At 39.7% G+C, this 20,179-nt stretch overlaps 1 pseudogene and 1 gene segment (V, D, J or C); both read right to left on the reverse strand.

The window, feature by feature from the left end:
• Nucleotides 1-20,179, reverse strand: part of LOC134473361 (coiled-coil domain-containing protein R3HCC1L-like) — a 198,998-nt pseudogene that overhangs the window by 125,392 nt on the left and 53,427 nt on the right.
• LOC101788354 (T cell receptor alpha variable 12-2-like) lies at nt 8,207-9,764 on the reverse strand. The segment is given in 2 exon segments: nt 8,207-9,385; nt 9,587-9,764. Coding segments are annotated over 2 exon segments (375 nt in total).

Raw genomic sequence — 20,179 nt, forward strand, 5'->3', positions numbered from 1 at the left:
TGGGACTCTTACTGGAGATAAGAAAGTGGTACTCTTCTCAGACAAGATGATACTTTGTGTAATTTGCATGTAAAATAACTCTTTCATCTTTGTTTTATGGAATCCTAAAGTTTTTGTGACACTGGGAAGAATTATAGGAACATTAGCACTTTCAGAAATATGTCACTTCCATAGAAAAGGAGGTGTTTTTTTTTGAAAAAAAAATTCTTCATATATCCTTTTCTGTATTTGTACACTGAAACAAAAAAAAAGAAAAAAACAGCCATTTTCCATTAGTCCTACCACAATCAAGATTAGGGATAATTATAGAAGTGAAAAATCATTCCAAATAATGATTTTTTAAAGTTTTTTTTTAACCCTAAAATACTTCTGAGGGGAGATTTTACTTGGCATAGAGTTGGACAGGGAAGTATGTCTATGCTTTCCGTTAAATTATCACTTGCTTGTTTCAGGAAGAAAAGAAGAGGATGAGGTGGACGAGGATGATGTGGTAATTGTACCAGGAAAGCAAAAGAATTTTAGGAAATCCCTAACTCATTTTTGATCCTTTCTCATTGTTTAGAACTCTTCTATATGACAATCCCTAGCTAACAGAGTATGAACTAAGGTATTGGGTTTTTTATAACCTGGAAAATCAAGATGTATATAATTTAAATTAAAATTGAAAGTTTTGTTAATTAGAAAGCAGAAAAGAATGATGAATAGATGGGCCAAACCATGTGTCTACATTTCTGTCTGTAAGAGAGACAGAAAATGAAATCTTGCACAACCAGTGAAAACTTTATGTAGGGATCACAATTACTTAGCGATGTTAATGACATTTATTGGGACATTTATGGAGTACATAGGTTGTGACACCATGTACTTTTATATATTTTATCTCATTTAATTCTCAGAAACTTGACAATAGAAATTTTTTTCATTCACATTTATTAATGAGGCAATTTAGATATAAATGAATAATTACCAAAGAATACACAGTAAGGAAATTACAAAGTAAGGTTTGAACTTGCATAGCCTGGCAAATCTCATGTGCGCTCCAGTATATTATTACGGAGGAGCAGGAATTGTTGAAGTTTAAAAACAGAACAGTGGAAGGTTTGTCGTGTGTAATTTCTCAACTTCTGTTTTCTTCAGTGCAATCTTAGAAACTGGAAATTATAGGAAATTTGTCCTCCAGAAGATTTGGGTTGGGACGTTGGGCTTTTGGAAAGTGGAAGTGCACTCATCTGAGTATTAGCCCATTGATGAGTTCATAGCTGTGTGCACTGTTAGGAGTGAGGCCTTATTGGAAGAGGTGGATCGCTGGGAGTAAGACAAAAATCATATGATCATAGCAATAGATGCAGACAAAGCTTCTGACAAAATCCAAAACTCATTCATTATAAAGTCCCTCCAGAAGACTGGAATAGATGGTCTTTATCTCAATCTCATAAAAACCACCAATGACAAATCAATAGTCAACAGCGTACTAAACAAACAAAAACTGGAAGCTTCCACTCTTAAATTAGGAACAAGACAAGGGTGTCCATTATCATCATTCCTATTCAATATAGTTCTAGATACATTAGCTGGAGCAATTAGACAAGAGAAATAAATAAAATGAACAAATATAGGGCAGCAAGAATTAATAATTATCATTATTTGCAGATGACATGGCCCTCAGAAAATCCCAAAGTTTTCACCAAAAGATGTCCAGATTTATTTTTCTTTATTTTAAAGAGGATAAAACAATATAAAATCAATCAAATCAAACCAGTGTAAGAGATACAGGACTTCAACACATTACAAAATCAACAATGGTAACCATAATGCCTTTTGATGTTTTCAAAATAGGTGAAGATAAGTTCAGAAATAGTAAAAATCAAACAGAACAGAACAGAATAGAATCAATAAAAATAAAGCAATAGATGCAATAAAGGACTACAAAGCAAGCCTATAGGAAATCGAAAATTACTACCATAGTGTAGTATCTTTGAAATGTGGTATCTTGTTATCTTTGAAACAGCTGCTCCTGCCATCCAATTTGACATAATCAAACAAAACAAAGGAGAATAAAACCCAAGCCAACAAAACAATGGAAATGATATAAGAATCCCAAAACAATACCATAGGGAATGAACAATGGTTACAACACTCAAAAGGAGATCCCCCCTAGATGTCACACTATGTACAACTATTCTCTGAACCTATGACTGTCTGGCCATATACCCTCAGTGTTAGTGGAATACCAAAGCACCACAGGCATCCAATTGTGTTTTACCTCCATTGCTATCATCACAAGCTGTGTTTCTCTGGATAAGTTGGATGGTTATGGTGGTAGGTAGGGGAGGAGTTGGTACATCTTATTTGCCATCCTGTGAGCCAGAAGGGGCTGAGGTCCATATGTTCCAGTCCAGTGGCAGCTCATTTATGGCACTGGTTCCCAGACTGGACTTGCTTGCTGGTGTGGCTTTGTTCTGTCAACTCCTTGTCCACAAATGGCGCTGACTCATGGGGAGAGGCTGGATCTGTCTCTTTCAGTCCAGTGGGGACCCATGCATGGCACTGGTTCCCAGACTCAAGATGTCCAGATTTAATAACAAATTTATTTTCATGGCTAGATACAAAGTCAACACTGAGATATCATAAACCATATGTGCAGTCAAGTGTATTTTCTTCCAAAGATCTGAGGAACAGCACTGTCCATAGGAGAGCAGTGGCCATAACTAAAATCAGCTGAATGTAAAAACAAGCTTCAGCTGAAAAAGATTTATGCTAAATAGTTTCGACACAATTAATAACTTAGCATGTTTACCTCTTACCATAATTTACTCCAGGGTCCAGACTGTATGTCATCAAGATTTTCTAATAGACAGATCACCTAGCTGCTCTTACACCATCATCTATGATCAGTAATGCACTAACCCAGGAATTTGGTCCAGAAACTGACAATTATACACCATTTCCAGAGGTCTAAGAAATTCATAAAGCAAAAGCAGTTGCTTTCCATGAAGCAAGGAGCAGAGAAGAAAAACAAATTCTGCTCCACACTGGTGCTGTGTTAGCCCGGGATCAGCCTGAAGGACACTGACTGCACCACCCGAGGCTGAGCAGGGCCCCTAGGGCCCCTATTATTACTTAGTCTTGCCCCTGACAGACAACAGTACTACTCACTGTGCTTTCCAGTCCCCATCAATGGTGAGCCTTAATGAAGCCTCAGCCTTGGCTGGCAGCCACTCCTCCCCTCACTGCACTTATTCCGGTGAAGAGTGACTGACTTGTCTGGTCTCTAGTGACAGAGGAGTCCCTCTCAGCTCTGTTCTGAAATAAAGCTCTCCTGCAACGTTCGGACCTCTGTTTCTTTTCTCCTGTTTCCCTAACATTTTGGTGGCCCCTAAAAGTAAAATGGTCAAGGGGACTGCTCCAATGTCCTCTGCCTCTTCCTTCTGTTACCTCTTCTCTCTGACCTCTCTCTCTCTTTCTCTCTGTCTCTCTCTCTCTCCTTCTTTCTCTTTCTCTCCCTTTGTCCTTCTTTTCTTCATGACTCCAGCAAGTCTTTTGCTGTTTCCTGTTAGCCCTCCACTCAATACCAGACTTCAATGATCAATACCAATACTTCATGATCCAGCCACACTGATAAGATCCCTTCCCTCTCACTTCCTCAGGCATTTTGGGAAGCATGAATCCATTGCAAACCTGTGGGAGAGTGGGGACCCACAGGGTTGGGTTCTGTGGTAAACTCCCACAGAACCTGGAGCACGAACATTTGCCCCATCTCTCAGAAAAAAACTTATTTCATGTAGCCAGGCCACACACACTAGAGAATCTCTAGACCTCCAGTTCTGTTTGAGGGATGCCCCTACACAAGGCTATAGACTCCTGGCCATTCTCTTGTCACTCTGGGCTCCAAAATTTCTCAGATTCCAGCAGATTTCCATTTGGGATGCCTCTTAAAATGTATTTCATTCTTCAATTTAAATGAGGATATTTGGTTCACATAACTTGGCACAGTAACAGCTGATGGCCTGAATTTGGCAGGTTTGATTTCCAAATTCTTCAATACTTTAGTAACTACCTGCAGAGAAATGGCAAATGGCAGGAAGTTCCTTATGCTCAAGCTTTCTCTGCTCCCTCCTCTTGCCCCGCTCTCTGCAGAACTCATTCTGCCCACCTGAAACCCCTTAAACTCTCACCCTGACCTGGGAGCTGAGCCTGCATCACAGCAGCTTACCTGCTCTGCCCCTCTGAACAGCACTGCCTCCTCCTGCAGATGCATCCCAGAGAGCTGTAAAAGCAACCTAAACTTGCCCTCTCTGCCAGTAACTGGCTCCTGTGCAGGCCCCACCACTCTTTTAGTCCTTCCACTGCCAGATCAAAGTGGAAAATACAAATTCTAGGCTCAAGGAAACAAAAATGATAAACAAAGCTTTATGGGTATTTTTGTTTAATTAATACACTTAAACATTTCTTGTGACTTGTAAATTCTTAGACTACAATTAGGGGGTTAATTCAGTCATCTGCTGCTTAAGTAAAGAGACCTGATTCAAAGTTTTTTGAAGAGTTATTGGCAGTCAGTCACATTTAAAATATAACAATCTGAGACCAAAAATGGAGGGAGAGAAGGAGAAGCCTGTGAGGAGTTCATCATGATTGTTACACAAAAGTTATTTTGTCCTTGATCCCAAGTCCTCTGTACAAAGCTTTGCAATTATTACCTGCTAACATTCTGCAGGGATTCAGCTTCTGTTGGTAAGTTAATAACAACTCTCTGGTCACGTTTATATGTCAAGGTGCTTGTTGCCTAGATAAAATTATAATATTAAACCCACTGCCCCCACTAAAATACTGACTATTAAATGAGGTCTTCAGTGTTCAACAACTGAGGTTTGGAGGCGAGAGCTAAAATAGCCAATGCTTTGACCCTGGTCCTCCAAGGTCAACAAGGGTCATGGACATGAGGGTACTTTTCTACAGGATCCTACATTTTTATGAGACCCTCTACCTCCTGAGCAGGTAGATTATTGAATTCCAGAGAACAGGGGTTAACCAGAGTACAGTGCACTGAAAAGGACAGTCATCAGAGAGAAACCTCTCCCATGCGTTCATTGGAATCCACAGGAACACGCACAGCCATGACCTCAATAGGTACCAAGAGGTTGGTTTTGATTAACACAGAACACCCAAAAGAAAAGTAAAACCAAAGGGATATAAAATTAATAGCAATATAGCCTCACAATAAAAAGTAGAAGTAATATAGCCTCCAGTCACTGGCCCCTGCTGGCAGTTTCCAGCTAAAGATCTATGAGCGAGCTGGTTACCATGGCTACTCCAGCCTAGCACAGCCTTCAAAAAAAGCTCCTGCTTTGGTCATATGGGCTTTAATCTCCTGGGTTCTTGTTTTATTTGCCTTTTTTATTATTACCATGCCTAATCAAACTATTTCAATGAGATCCCACCAATGAGACCGCCATCATTTCCCAGGCAGTTGCTAAAACCAAAATCTTGACTGTTGCTGTCCCGAATTGGCAGGCAGCAGTTAAGCAACCGACATGCTGCCCATTTTTCCTGTTTAACCATAGATTCTGGAATAAAGAAATCCAACTACTGCCATTCTAGGCTCACTAAGACCACTGTAACCCCTGCCCTACCCCAGCACAGTCGAATCCTGTACTTACTCAGCCCTGGTTCTGACAGCAAACACTACACCCTGGATTTTCCCAAGCCTCATCCGTGGGTAAGCATTCCTCAAGCCTCGTCCTTTGCAGTTAGCCACAGCCTCTCCTTGTCACCCTAAAAGACCCCATCACTTGTGTAAGAGTGACCAGTCTGGGCTCTGTTGCCAGAGCAGTTCCTCTGGGGTGTGTCCAGCTGAGCTCAAAGAAGCCTTTGCTTCTTTCCATCCATGTTTCCTAGCACAGGCAGGTAGAAGATGAGGCCACACTGGAAGGAGACTGCTGATGGATTTATTCCAAGGTGAGGGAGGACTATTTGGTTATCTACTCTTCAGTATTTAGGTTGTTTTTGTCCTTTCTTCTTCCTGCTCCTCTCTTAATCCTAGTTGTATCTAAAGCCCAGAGCTCCAGGTTTAAGGTGTCTGCTGCCTAGTGTTTCATATTGTCTCTACTTAGGAAGAAATGGTAATTTTATATTGATATATTTTAGGTAGTATTATACTGAATTTCAAAACCACAAAATACAAGGAGTCTCGTGGAAAAGCTAAAGATTCCAGTGACAGTTGCCAGAGTTAAACTGTCTTCACACCCACATGGTTCAGGGAAGAAAAGGAGACAATGAGTTTCCAGACACCCTCTCCTTTTCACCCTATAAAAACTCTCCCCTTTCATGTGGATGCAGCACACCCACACCGCTGGCCAGCCCCATCCAAGAGGAACCTGTGGGGACCTGGGACACACCGATATTCTTCTATCCAGTCTGACATTCCTACATAAAATCCAAGAACAAAATAATGTTTTCTATTCATGACTATGCAAGATGGTGTCTGTTTTCCTATGACTCTCTATACAAAGAAACCCAAAATTACCAATCATGGATCATCAAAAACAATTTCTACTGGGATGGAGGCCACAGGCACGGTGTCATAGCATTGTTCTCCACTGAAATGAAACAATATGTTAGGCCCTTACCCTCAAAAACTTCTGGAATTCAGCTTTGAATAGCAAGGTCTTATATTCACCTGCATTCTTTCTGTTAACAAGTACTTGAAACTATTCCCATTCCCCGTGAATAGTGTGATTAATTACGCATCCCCATTAAGTGAGTGAAGAAATTAAAATATAAACACAGTAGTAAGGAAGTACATGATAAGTGTGGTAAGGGAGCTTCATGTTAACAGTGGACACTGCTGACCTCAACCGAAATCTTTTTCCCAGGCCAGTGTGATCTGTACCCAGCTGCTGGGAGGGTTGGTTACTTGTGACTCTCAGCTGACAATCTTCTCTGTAAAGCTGTTTTCTTCCAGTGTTAGTCACTATTGTGCTGTACACCTTCTCCGCAAGAGAGACTCCAGCATTTGATTCTAATGTTCAGAAAGTGAACAATTTATTACCCACCTCAAGTTTAGAAGGACCAGCCCAGTGGGGCAGTGCACAAGAATCAGGTTGAATCAAGATTCTGGCTGATTCCGTCTCAACCTGTTTTACTTGATATATCATGGGAAAAAGGATTTCAGTTTTAGAGTTTGTTTAAGGGACTAAACCTATGTCAATGTGTTGCTTCATTTATCTGTGAAACCAATCCTCAAATATATGTATAATAGCACTGCCCAAGATCAAGTGGCTTCCCAGGTATGGTGGAGCACACCTGTAATCTCAGCACTGGGGAGGTTCAGGCAGGAGGATCCAAGTGAGTTTAAGGCCAGTCTGGGCTACAGAATGAGTTCTAGGCCAGCCTACACTATAATGTGAGACTTTGTCTCAAAAGATGAATAAATAATAAATCAATAAACGACATAAATGACGTGACACTTGTTGAAACTGGTATCACTACCTTGGTTTCTTCCATAATATCATTATGATAAAATGCACTTAAGAAAAGTGGAACTGAAAGATAAATATCTTGACTTCAGCATAAACATCTGTTCTTCCTCATTTCCCTTCAAGTCTCCACTGCAGTATAACAAACTTCAAGTATTTTCCAAAACTGGGAAATAAATATTTAAGAATCTTCAAAATCTATACTGAACATTTGAAGTCAGCCCTGATTGGGTTGAATCTTAATTTTCTACTTCCATAAGCTTTGGACAAATGAACTACACAGACAGCATCATGAGTAACAGGCCTCCACACCAGCTTCATAGTCACTGCAGCTTTACTTTTATTTCCTATCACTCAATTTAATATCTTTTATAATGTCTTATTTGCATCAATCAACAAACATTTTTTCCTGAGCACATGGAAGCAAGAGTGCAAATCCATATTGCCCAAAAGTCAGAGGGGCGAGGCTAGGTGACAAACATATGGCCTCACCAATTCCAGCTCTCCTAAGGAACATTATCTAGAAGGCTCTCAGTACCATATAGTCTACCTTAGCTCCTCTAAGCAGGTCTCTAGTCAACAGAACAGAATCCTCTGATATCTAGAGCTACTCCAGACACATTCTCAGAGATTCTAAGAGGCCTGGAGTCACTCTGTGCCCTCATGCGCTCCTGGAGTGTGGGTCTCCGTGTGGCTGTGGTTGATGTTCATGCAACATACCAGGGCTCAGAAAGCAAGACTCAGGCCAGAAACTCTGAGACCTGATCATCCAGGACTCAAGAGCAAGACCATGGAAACTCTCTAATTTTAAATCTCTGAAAAGAGTCCTGAGCATTTCAGTTTTCACCAATTCTCACCATCTGACTCTACGACCCTTCCTTCTGCCCACCCGAGGTCCTTACCTAACCCACGGCTGAGGGTGGAGCTGAGAGTGGAGATGATGTGGGAGATCTGTCACTAAAAGAATTTATGGCTTAAAATTTGTGAATTTTTTTATGACATCTTTCTTCTCTTTAGATTTCTGCTTTGTCAATGTATTCCAAAGGTAGTGTATTAAACTGGTATAACAACTGAGCAGAAAAAAGTTTATTGCCTATAAGTAAATACCTGTCATATTAAAACATTTTCCTTCATATATAAAATCTATCACCCGGTAATCCTTTGTGTGAAGCTGTGATGTAAAGCTAGAGTCCATATCAAGATGTATGCCCTATGTGCACCTTTCTGTATAACAATCCCATGTCAGTTTTAAAGAACAAAAATAGTGAAACTTGTAAGGAATGGTTCTATCTACATAACGACAATTTCATGGCTGTCTATTTAGTTTCAGTCTTCTAAAGATACATATTAAATATGTGTAGGTGTTTGTCCACCCTTCAATAAAATTTTTAGAATAATAATAGAAAACTAAAAACTATCTGTACCAGCTAATATTTGCCTACAGTTTCCCTTTAAAGGTGAGTATTCACAGAATTATTAAAATAGTTTCCTGTCCACCCACAGGTTACCCCACATTATTGTTCATCATTCCCAGTGCTTCTGGAGCAGGAAGAGGACTTCTCTGCCCTCAGGCTTGGCTGGGTTTCAGTGCAGGCTGCAGGTGCCTGGGGAGCACTGTGTGCTCACTGCACAGAAGTAGGTGGCTGAGTCAAGGGACTGAGAGGCCCCAATGTGCAGGGAAATATGTCGGTTGGCTCTGTTGAGCTGTGCTTTAAATCTTCCATCTTCTTGTTCACCATTGGAGAATATGGATATCAGCAGCTCAGGGCCTTTCCCTGGGTACTGTCGGTACCACCTAAATATGTTAGAATTGCTGTCCCTGTAAGTGCAGTTGAGATCTGCCGTGTCTCCCTCTGGAACACTGAGGGTCTCAGGACTCTGCTCCACCTCCTTCTGCTGGCTGCTCACCCCTGTTCAAAAAGTCAACAGGCAAAGCAGATTGACTGGGGGAGCGGGTGCATACTCTTTAGGATAAAAATTATCTCTTCAGTGCTTTCCCAGTCTCTGTTTTTCCGCAGATTGATAACATTCATATTCATCCCACAGTCCTGGTACATATGACAATTTTACATAATGTCCTTGAAAGTTCCCAAAGAAATGACTCTACTTACAGATGAACTGAAGCCATAAGATCACTAGGAAAACACTGAAGGATCCCATTGTTCTGTTCTTCTTCACTGAAGGTTTTAAACTGTAAAAAGCTTCTTCAAATATTTCTGATTATTTTGCTGTAGGAAACAAAGAATATAAGTGTCTGTTCTCAAAATTAGAAGATGATTTCTTAGTCACCCAGCTACACCAGACCCCTCCTCTGATCACTTCCCCCCTCCCTCTCGCTATCTGTGTGTCTCCTCCCCTTTATCTCTCTCTCTTTCTTCCTTTTTTTTCTTTCTGTAACACACACACACAACATCAAAGAAACAGTTGAAACCATCCTCAGGGTACCTAACAAGATGCTGCCATCTTGTGGATTCAGAATAGTGGTAGATAAAATATGGAAAATGCCCCCAGTGGGAACTGTTAAATACAAACACAAACACTTTACTTAAGAACAATTAAGAAGTATTTGTTCCAAGTCAATCTTCATGTGTGGATACAAATACATTTCCCATTATGCCTCAGTAGTGCTGGGGTAGTCTATGAATGCATGTAAAGCTTACAAATGGGGCCATTCACTTATGACTCCACTGCCTCTCTTGTAATCTCTCTTTCCCCAATACAAAAAAAAAAAAAGTTTCCAATACTCAAAACTGATAGCGTATCTTTTTTTATTAAAAAGTTTTTTAAATGAATGAGATTAAGATAAAAGAGGACATAGCAACATGATAACACAGGTCAGAACAGAATAAATTTAAGCAACATAGTGTTTCAGCTACCACAGTATCTCTTTCCTTGTAATATTTGAGTATGACTTTGTATATTATAGTACCAAACACAACATGACAGTGTAAAACCATGCAAGAGAATGAAAGTATTACAGGGTATTTGGAACCAACTAACAGAAAAGGAACAATGTTTACTATATTATCTCCTTGTGTACAGTGTGTCTTAACAAAGTGGTGCAATGCCAAAGTAAGTAGTTCCACACTAACTCCAAAGCAGAATTAAAATTCCCTTCAGGTCTGGGGAAAGAGAACACAGAATATATTTCCTTTGGGAATAATAGCGGAACTTTGGCCTCTCTTTGATAAACCAGAGAATAGCATGTGAGTTCAAACTCCTCATGTGGGCTACAATGCATGAAACTGTGTATACTAATTGTCTTTACTCTGAGATTTATCGCATACTTCTGACATGGGTACAGGAGATAGGATTTTGGTTATTACTACATGTTGCTTTTATGCTTCTGCTTAGAACTCTGCAAAAGCAACTTTAATTAAATTCTGCTTCAGATAAACTCAGTGTATTTTGTCTCAGCCTTTGCTGGATAAATCAAAATGGCTGATGAACCTCCAGTATACTAAATTTTCAGAAATGGAAAGCTTTCATACTAAAATCAGGAACAAGACAAGGATGTCCACTGTCTCTGCTCTTATTCAACATAGCCCTAGAGACCTCATCAAGCACAATTAGACAAGAGAGAGAAATAAAGGGAATAAGTAGGAAAGGAAGAACTTAAACTATCATTGTTTGCAGATGATAAGATACTCTACTTAGAAGACCTCAAAAACTCCACCAGAAGACTTCTAGATTTAACAAACAAATTAAGTAATATAGCTAGTTACAAAGTCAACACTGAAAAATCAATAGCCTTTCTGTACATGAATAACAAACTCATTGAAAGAGAAGTCAGAGAATCAATAATTTTCAAAATAGCATTCAAAAAATGAAATACCAATAAATCAATTTAATGAAAGATATGAGACCTCTACACTGAAAATTACAGTAATCTGAAAAAGGAGATTGGAGCAGATATTAGAAAATAGAGAGATATCCCATGCTTTTGAGTAGGAAGAAATAACGTAGTAAAAATGGACATATATCCAATACTTTTACACAGAATCCATGTAAGCCCAATCAAAATTCCAACAGCATATCTCACAGACTTAGAGAAAACATTCATAAAATTCATCTTCAGCCAGAAGAGACCTAGAACAGCAAAGGCAATCCTGGGCAACAAAGAAGACAGGTGACATCATAATCCCTGATCTGAAAATATACTATAAAGCTATTGTGAATAATAAAAAAAAAAACTGGCAAAGAAACCCCAGAATAAGGAAAAAAAAAAAAACAGGAATTAAATGTCACTTCTAATAAAGTACATAAGCTATTTATTTATTTATTTAAGAGAAAAAAAGACAGAAAAGAAAAACAAAGAGCAAAAGAGACAACAACAAACCCAAAACAGTGACAGTGTGTGTTTTCAAAACAAGATGATAGGAACTCAGCGATCATTGTAACACTGTATAATTTTACCCTCAAAAGGGTTACTTTGATTACCAGATATGGACACACCAAACTGATCTAATCATATGAGTACTGAGTGTTTTTTTCAAGACCTAATAGAATTAGTATTATAGTCACTTTAGCTAACTGATGCATATAAACACAAATTTACGTGCTTTCCTTTTTCCTTCCTTTTTTCCTTCTTTCCCATCCCAGTTACTTTTCCCCTTTGAACAGTTTCTTACCCTTACACAACATTTATTGTAGATTTTGGGTCATATTTACTCTTTTGGATCATATTTACTCATATTTCTCTAGTAGGGAGACAATATGGTATTTACACATGAGAGTTTGTTTTGTTTCCCTTGTAAGTACGCTCTCAAGTAGCATTCATTTACTTGTAAAAAGCCTCCACGCAATCTTTCTTTATAGCTGAGTTATTTTCTGATGTGATTTAATGAAATAAATACTCCTTCAGCAAAATTAGTGTTCTATGTGCCCATAAATATAAATCTTTTAGTAGTCTAACAGTTGCTGGGCACAAATTGTTTGGTGCTGCAAACAGGACGTAGCAAACTACAAACTTTTGAAAGTGTCTCAACAAGACAAACTATTTCTGCTGAAGGCTGTATCACTAACAGAGCAAGCACGCTGAGCAGGCATCTGCTCAGGTTTTATCTCTGAAGCTCGGTGGCCACTGTGTCTCACTCTGTTGGCAGGAGTGTGGCCTTACAACGTAACCCCAATGACTGTCCCATGAGATCATAGTTGTTAGGTAGGCTTGGTTCTGTGATCTGGAAAGCCCTTTGTTAGAAAGTTTTACACCAGGTTGACAGGCACATAGCCTTTTGTTTCAGCTTTTTAAGAAATGCTGAAACAAGTACATTTCACAAAAATAAGATTGAACAAAAATAAGGATTTTCATAAAATTGAGGTATCTCTTTTGACAGAAAATGTTGATGTCGCTCTTGGCCGGCAGGAAGGACACACGACAAAGTCTGGCAGTGGACAACCTTTTTTTTAATTTTTTCTCTGTATAGCCTGCCCTGGGATCGCTCCCAGCCGAAGCCTCCTCTGGTCCGCTCCCCGTGGCTCCTTTTGTGCTTCGCTCCGAAGCCTCTACCGGTCCGCTCTCTGCGGCTCCTTTCGGGCTTCGCTCCGAAGCCTCTACCGGTCCGCTCTCCGCGGCTCCTTCCGGGCTTCTACTTCCCCCCAGGGGTGGCACCAGTATATATACGGATACAGTGTCCAATCATATTAAAGTAAGCAAGGCAAGCTGATTGGCTAACATATTATTGAGCGGGTTGTTTACGCGGTAAGCAGGAAACTAACGTGCTCGATGGGAGGGGTAATCTAACTCAGGCTTTACTCTTTACCACAGGCCGCATGATCGCTATATGCGGCGGCTCGGCAATGTGGTGGCTCCCAACAAGAAAAGACTACTTTTTTTCCACTGGGCCATTTCATAGATGGTAAAGTTAACAGTAGCTTTTTAAAATATAATCTTCCAATAAACTGTCCACAAAAATTATTTGGATTTGTTTCCTGAGGAACTTTTCAGCTCATAATAGTTTAAACTAAAGCTTTGGCACATGCATGTAATTATTTTCTGTGAGATATTGATTTGTGTTTCTTCGGAACTTCTAATTGAGACTGTCTCTTCTTTTTGTTGAGTCATGAGTTTATTCACCTTACAGCTGAGTCAGTCGTTCTGATAAAGATAAATTTGGTTGGATGAGGAAAGGCCGAGATCCTGAGATAATCTACTTCCCAGAGCCCCTAGAATGAAAGAAAGCAGGAATCAGAATCTGGGGAGCAGGCCAGGGAGAACTGGGCTGTTCCTATAGTGAAACAGAAATTATAAAGGGGACTTGCTGTGGAATGAGCAAAAGGAAAATGAAGAGAAAGGGAAGAGCCAAGCAACACTCGGTCCTTCATCCACCCATTAATTCTTTTGGCAGATAGTTCTGTACTGATTGCTACAGGCATTACTCTGGACACTAAAGATAAAGCCATGAAGCAAATACCCTTGATGCTCTAAATCTTGTATTCTGACTGAAGGAATAAGCACTCCACAGTTTGACACATAAATCAGCAATGTACCTGATGTTACAGCTCCTTCTGAAAAAGAAGTAGCCAGTGTGCTGTGGAGATTTAGGGAGTGCTGTGAACAGTCACTGCGGGTGGAAAGATCAGCAGAAGTCAGAGGATTTCTCTAAAGTGACTGATATTAGAGCTGTGACTTGAAGGGTGACAGTGAGTCAGGCTGGCCAGGATTTGGGGCAAGAACATTTCAGATGAAGGAAAGAGTAAAGCGAAACTTGGGAAAGGACTTCAACAACCTGAAGGAGACCAGTGCTGTCACAGCACAGAGTGTTGTCATGGGAGTATCTAAATATATTATACAGAAAGACGAGCATGTAAGAAATACTGGATGTACAATAATCCCCTTTCATGAAAAATAACATTGTATATCTGTACCCCTAACCTTTAAAATCATAAAATCATATTAGTTGGCATTTTTAGGCCACAGATTACGGAGTATTCTATTTATATCTGAGTATTTATATCTTCTAACTTATCCAAAATAAAAGTACAATTAAAAGATAGTTTAATTTAGTTTAATTTGCAACACATTACAGGAACCTTCCTTCAGACTCTGGACGTGTTTGCATTTTTCAGGGAATTAGCACATGTCCGGTGAGAACACCCAGCTTCTACTCCCGGGTTCTAGTTCTTTAGGTTATGCCTTACATCACACCATTTCTCTGTGTCCTGATTATTTCATAAATTAAATGAATGTCCCACACTGAGTGTTTCCTAAAGCATCATTGATATAAGAGGGAAAATCAAGCAATACAGAGTTGAGTTTCTTAAATGTTATATAAAAATGTGCTTTTATTTGTATTGGGAAAATTTTATCTGTAATGTCAGCATATGTGACATCATTTCACAGATAGAATCCCTTACAACATGAGTAATTTTAATGCAGTTGTTTTTAAAATCAGCTCAATATTAAAGTAAGTAAACAGTGCTACCAATGACATAGGTAGCACACAAATCCAGAAATATTATGAAGATCATCAACAAATTCACCAATTACTCCTGTTAAGCAGCCAGCTGGTGAAACTTGTTGCCTGGGCTCAGAGCCTGAGCCACAAAGGGTTTCGACCTTGCAGAGAAAAGTGCACACAGTGGAGGGCTCTGTGGGCAAACAGGCCCAGGACCAGTATAATGGGCACTGAAGAATGAAACCATGAAGAAAAAAATTTAACTCCATGTAAATTCCGATTCCTCACACAGGAGATGGTGCATCAGCCTTCCCTACTGGGAGACAGAGAGTGTAAAGCAGAGCACCCAAGAGTAAAGAAAGCCCCTCTCTTGGTCACACAGGCTGGACCTGTGTCAAGCAGCCCCGCTGCAGGTTGTGGTGTGGGCCACAGATGCTGGAGGAGCACAGTGCCGCAAGGCACAGAAGTACGTGGCTGAGTCACCAAGCTGGGGGCTGGGGAGGTTCAGAATGCTGTATACCTTGCTCTTCCCAAGCTGATCTTTAAAGTATCTGTCAATCTGCTCTTTCTGATCAGACTGAATGGAGGTCAAAGACACAAGCTCCTTCCCAGGGTTCTGTCGGAACCAGTGGAAATTGAGGTGGGTTCTCCCCTCAGTAGTGCAGTTCAGAATGGTGATTGTCCTCTCCTAGACACTCAGCAAGGAAGGACTCTGCTCCAGCACATGCAGGCTGCTCACCACTGTGGAATAGGGAGAGGCACAGACGTAGTCATTCAGTGATATTGACTACTTTTTTAAAGAAATACAATCTTTTCACTGTCCCTACCAATGATCACAGATGCTCAAATAGCCCTTACAAATTTCAGGCTTATAGAAAGAATTTGTTGACTATGTTATTATTATTGACATTTCCCAAGTGCACCAAACTCACAGCCATAGGATCCAAGACAAAATTATGAATGAAACTCTCAAGAGTTTCTCCATTTTTGTGTTCATCACACTCACTGAGAACATAGATCACTGTCTGAGTGTCCACAAACACAAGCAAGCCTAATAGCTTATATTCCTGAGTGTCACTGCAGAGAGCTGAGAATCTCCCCAGCCAACCAGCCACTAGATCCGCCCTCTGGGCCAGATTACACTGCTGATTTCCTCTCCACAGAGGTAACAAAGGAAAGACCAGGTCAGGACCAGAAGCAAGTGTACTGAAGGACAAAGCTGGCATAAATACACACACACACACACACACACACACACACACACACACACACACACACGAACACCCAGGCACACCACTGGAACAGAGAGGTAGGAACAAACCCATGCAATTGCAGCCATTCTAATTGTTAAAGAAACCAAAAGTGTATGTTAGAGGAAAGGCAGCCTCTTCAACAAATGGTGCTGGGAAAAATGTCTATGCACAAATAAGAGGACTGCAGCCAGATCCATCTGTCACACTTAGTATAGCAACAACAAAAAAATCATTCAAAATAGATTTAAAACATCAATATAAGCCCTCGAACTGTGACACCATTACATGAAAACAGGTGATATACTTTAAAATTTTGGCATAGCCAAAAATCTTCTGTGCAGGACTCCCAAAGATTCACAAATGTCACTAGGAATTGAAAAGCAAGGTTACTTCAAATTGAAAAGTTTCTGCACAGAAAGTAAACAGTGAAGGAAAGAGAATAAGAGAAAGTCTTTGCCAGTAACTTCTTTTAGAGGGGATTAATATCCAGTGCATTTAAGGAACTAAAAGCAAAACACCAATAGAACAAGTACATCAATCAAAATAGACAAGTGAGCTGAACCAACAATTCTCAAACTAAAAGATATAAGTGGTTTGACAAATATGACAAAAATGTTTAACATTTTTAGTCATTATGGAAACACATGTCAAATCAAACCCACAAGCTTACATGTGTCATCTCTCACTGAGTTAGGCAAGGGAAAAATAAAGGGCAGGTCAGGATGGATGAAAGGAACCAGGACAGATCTCTTCCAATGGAAAGGGGTCAAGGGGGTGGAACGGAGGAGAGAGGGGACGGGAAGGGGAGGTAAGAAAGATTAAACTGTGCCAGGTATAGGAGCCTAACATCCTCAATAAGTGTAAAACACTGACTGTCATAAATATGAGTTAGAAATAACTACAAATGGAATGAAATGGGAGAGGACGGGAATTGAAAAGAAGAAACTGTGTGTTATGTACAGGTAGCTACACTCCAAGATGAATGGAATACTGCAAACATACACCTATAAAATAAAAAGAAATTTTAAAGTGCACAGATATTTGGCACCACCCCAATGCCCATTATCAAAAAACAAAACTTAACTTGCTGGCAAGGATCAGGCGGAAAGGAATCCTTATTCATGGAAATGTAAATTAGCACAGCATTACATAAATCAGCATGAAGGTGTGTTAAAAAATCAAAATGGACCTGACATATTATCCAGGAACATGCTTCTTAATATATACACTTTGTGCATACGCAAAGGAATCAGTGTCATCTTATTATAAAGACACCTTCATATCAGTGTTTACCTCGGCACAGTTCACAATGGCCATGATAAAGAATGAGTCTAGACTCCTGCCAATGAGTAAACAGAGAGAGAGAGAGAGAGAGAGAGAGAGAGAGAGAGAGAGAGAGAGGAGATAGAGGAGAGAGAGAGAGAGGAGAGAGAGAGAGAGAGAGAGAGAGAGAGAGAGAGAGAGAGAGAGAGGGAGAGAGAGAGAGAATGTGTGTGTATATATAAATGGCTGCATAATGGAATTTTATTCAAATATAAAGAAAAACAAAATCATCCTTTTCAGGAAAATGGATGAAATTCATGCTCAGGCAAAATATGTCAGATTCATAAAAGTAAAAGATGGAATCTAATTTTTGAATACCATAAGAGTGGAAAGTGCACTATCAGGAAAGCAGAAGAGCAGTAGGGATCGGGGAATGAAAGAGACTGATTGGCAAGAAGACAGTCAAAGCACATTTTTTGTGTGTAAGAAAATTTACAATAAGCCCATCACTGTGCACAACAAATGAGTTAACAATAATGAAATCTATTTGTTCTATGCTTTTTGAATTGTAGCTATTGATTAAATTCATAGTATTTTGTCTTGCTTTTCAAATTTCAAGCATCTCAAGATAGTATGACCTGTGCAAAACCAATATTTTACATTAGTTGAACCAGAGCTCCTGATGTAAGACATTTTACATATGATCATAATCATGCTGAATATATATCTGTTGTCTTTCTTTACTTACTAAACAGATAACCAATTTAAGGATACATCTTTGCTTCCTGAACAAAAGTGATTTCTCAGTTTTTTACTATTTTACAAACTTTTATACAATTTGTTCTTGCCAGCTAAAACATATTGGCTACTACAAGGGGGCACAATTTCATATGCATTAATTAATTTAATCCCCACTACAACTGGAATCAGAGAAGTTGGTGAACACAGAGACATTCAAGATCAGATTCCAATGCTGGCCATCTGGCCCCCAAGTCCTCGCTCCCAGTTACTTCTTTAAACTTCTCATTTTTGTTGCATGAACACACGATAGAAGGGCACATTTGCCATAGGTGAGAGGTTGATGGGTTTGGGTAAAGAAGACCTATTTGTCATGGAGTCACAGAGTGAGCTCAGCAGCCCTGTACTATTTGGTCTCACGGACACCAGGGGAATGAGTTCACTGAGAGAAGCCGAAGCCCAGACACTTTGACTTTGTCACCCTCCAAGAAGGAGGAGAGGGGAGGGGGTTTATTCTGAAGTCAAAGTGTAACACACAGGGATAAAGTCAGAATCATGAAATGTTTAAGTTTAAAACACAACTCTTAAAATATTGATAAAATTCATAAAAGAAATAAAGTGCAAAGGCTTTACTTTCATCAGAATAATTTCTTGTGTTTGCCACTGTGTTTTTTAGACTTTGATTGTTCACAAAAACTAAATCTAAGAGAGATGTGTTTATTAAGCACCCACTTAAAGTCTGTTTATAAAGTTTGGCCTACAATGCTAGCTAAATAAACTGCTATTATATTTACAGAGCTGTAATATGCCTTATTTACACAAATACTCTAACCTTTTACAAAATTTTTAAAGAAGTCTAACTCTCCTGAGGTAATACAATCATGATTGTTGTCTTAACATTCTATAAAAGTAGCTAAATTATTTAACCAAATTACTAAAACCCTGAATTACTAATTCAGGGTACAAATGATGCCTTGTGTAAGGTTTATAGTTACTTAATCAGCAAGAGCTGTGTCCTTTTCAGTTGGAATTGGGCAATCTTCCTTTGCCCATCTTCACCTCAAAAGATATTGAGAACCAAGATTTCAATGTGAGACAGTCAAACACCTGCTATTTAAAAATGTTGCAGAAAGCAGGTCAAACCGGAAAACAGCACCAGAAGTTGTGGGAGACAGTTTACTACACCCGAGGGCTCCTGACCAGGATTTGTCCATGATGGTCAGAGCCCTGCCTGGCAAGGCTTAGGGCTTTTAACCAGCAAGTAAGCACGGAGGTTTACAGACAAATTTGGCTCCTATGATTGGTGGGATGGGTGACAGCATCGGTTGCTAAGGGAGATTAAACATTTTGGGTTACACCATAAGGCTAGCAGTTATACAAACTATGGATTATACAGAGGAGAACTGTTCTGTTACATTTTGTTACATTACAAGGCCATTAGCACCAGTTAAACAGGCAGTGAAGGTGGAGGTTAAGCAAAAGACACTTTGGGGTTGCACTGTAAGACAAGCTTGCCTGCCAGACAGGCTCACACAGAGAGGGCAAGGTTCTCTTTCCAGGTGTGTCCCTATGCCTCTTGGCGGGCATTCCGGCAGTCCTCTATTTAAAATTTTAATTTTTATCTTTCATCGTCATATATAGAAACCTAAAATCTATGTCACAGTGTAAAGGACATGTAGATAGATGGATAGGCAGGTACTTCCTTGAAATTGTAAAAATTCTAAACCTCTTGGGAGCTCTCCCCTACCAAATAAATGATATCAAATTTAATAAAAGGTAAACACAGCCTGAGGGCCACTCTGTCTCAACCTCTACTGTTTCTCAAATTTGTCTAAAAAGGATGACGCCAATCATCAATCGCTTCTCCCGCAAGGAGTCTGACCAGAAAAGTTAGAATCCCAGGGAAGGACTCAGCATCAGATGGTGAATTAGCAGTGCTTCAGAGAAGACAACTGAGCTTGGAGTCAGGGTGAGGAAATTTTCGGGACTAAAAAAAGTCAACGTTACCAAAAATTAAACAGGATCACCGAAGTACATAGAGGCAGTTCTTAGG

Source organism: Cavia porcellus, unplaced genomic scaffold (genome assembly GCF_034190915.1).
Source record: "Cavia porcellus strain 051 isolate PalLab524CR breed Dunkin Hartley unplaced genomic scaffold, mCavPor4.1 scaffold_26, whole genome shotgun sequence".
Lineage (NCBI taxonomy): Eukaryota > Metazoa > Chordata > Mammalia > Rodentia > Caviidae > Cavia > Cavia porcellus.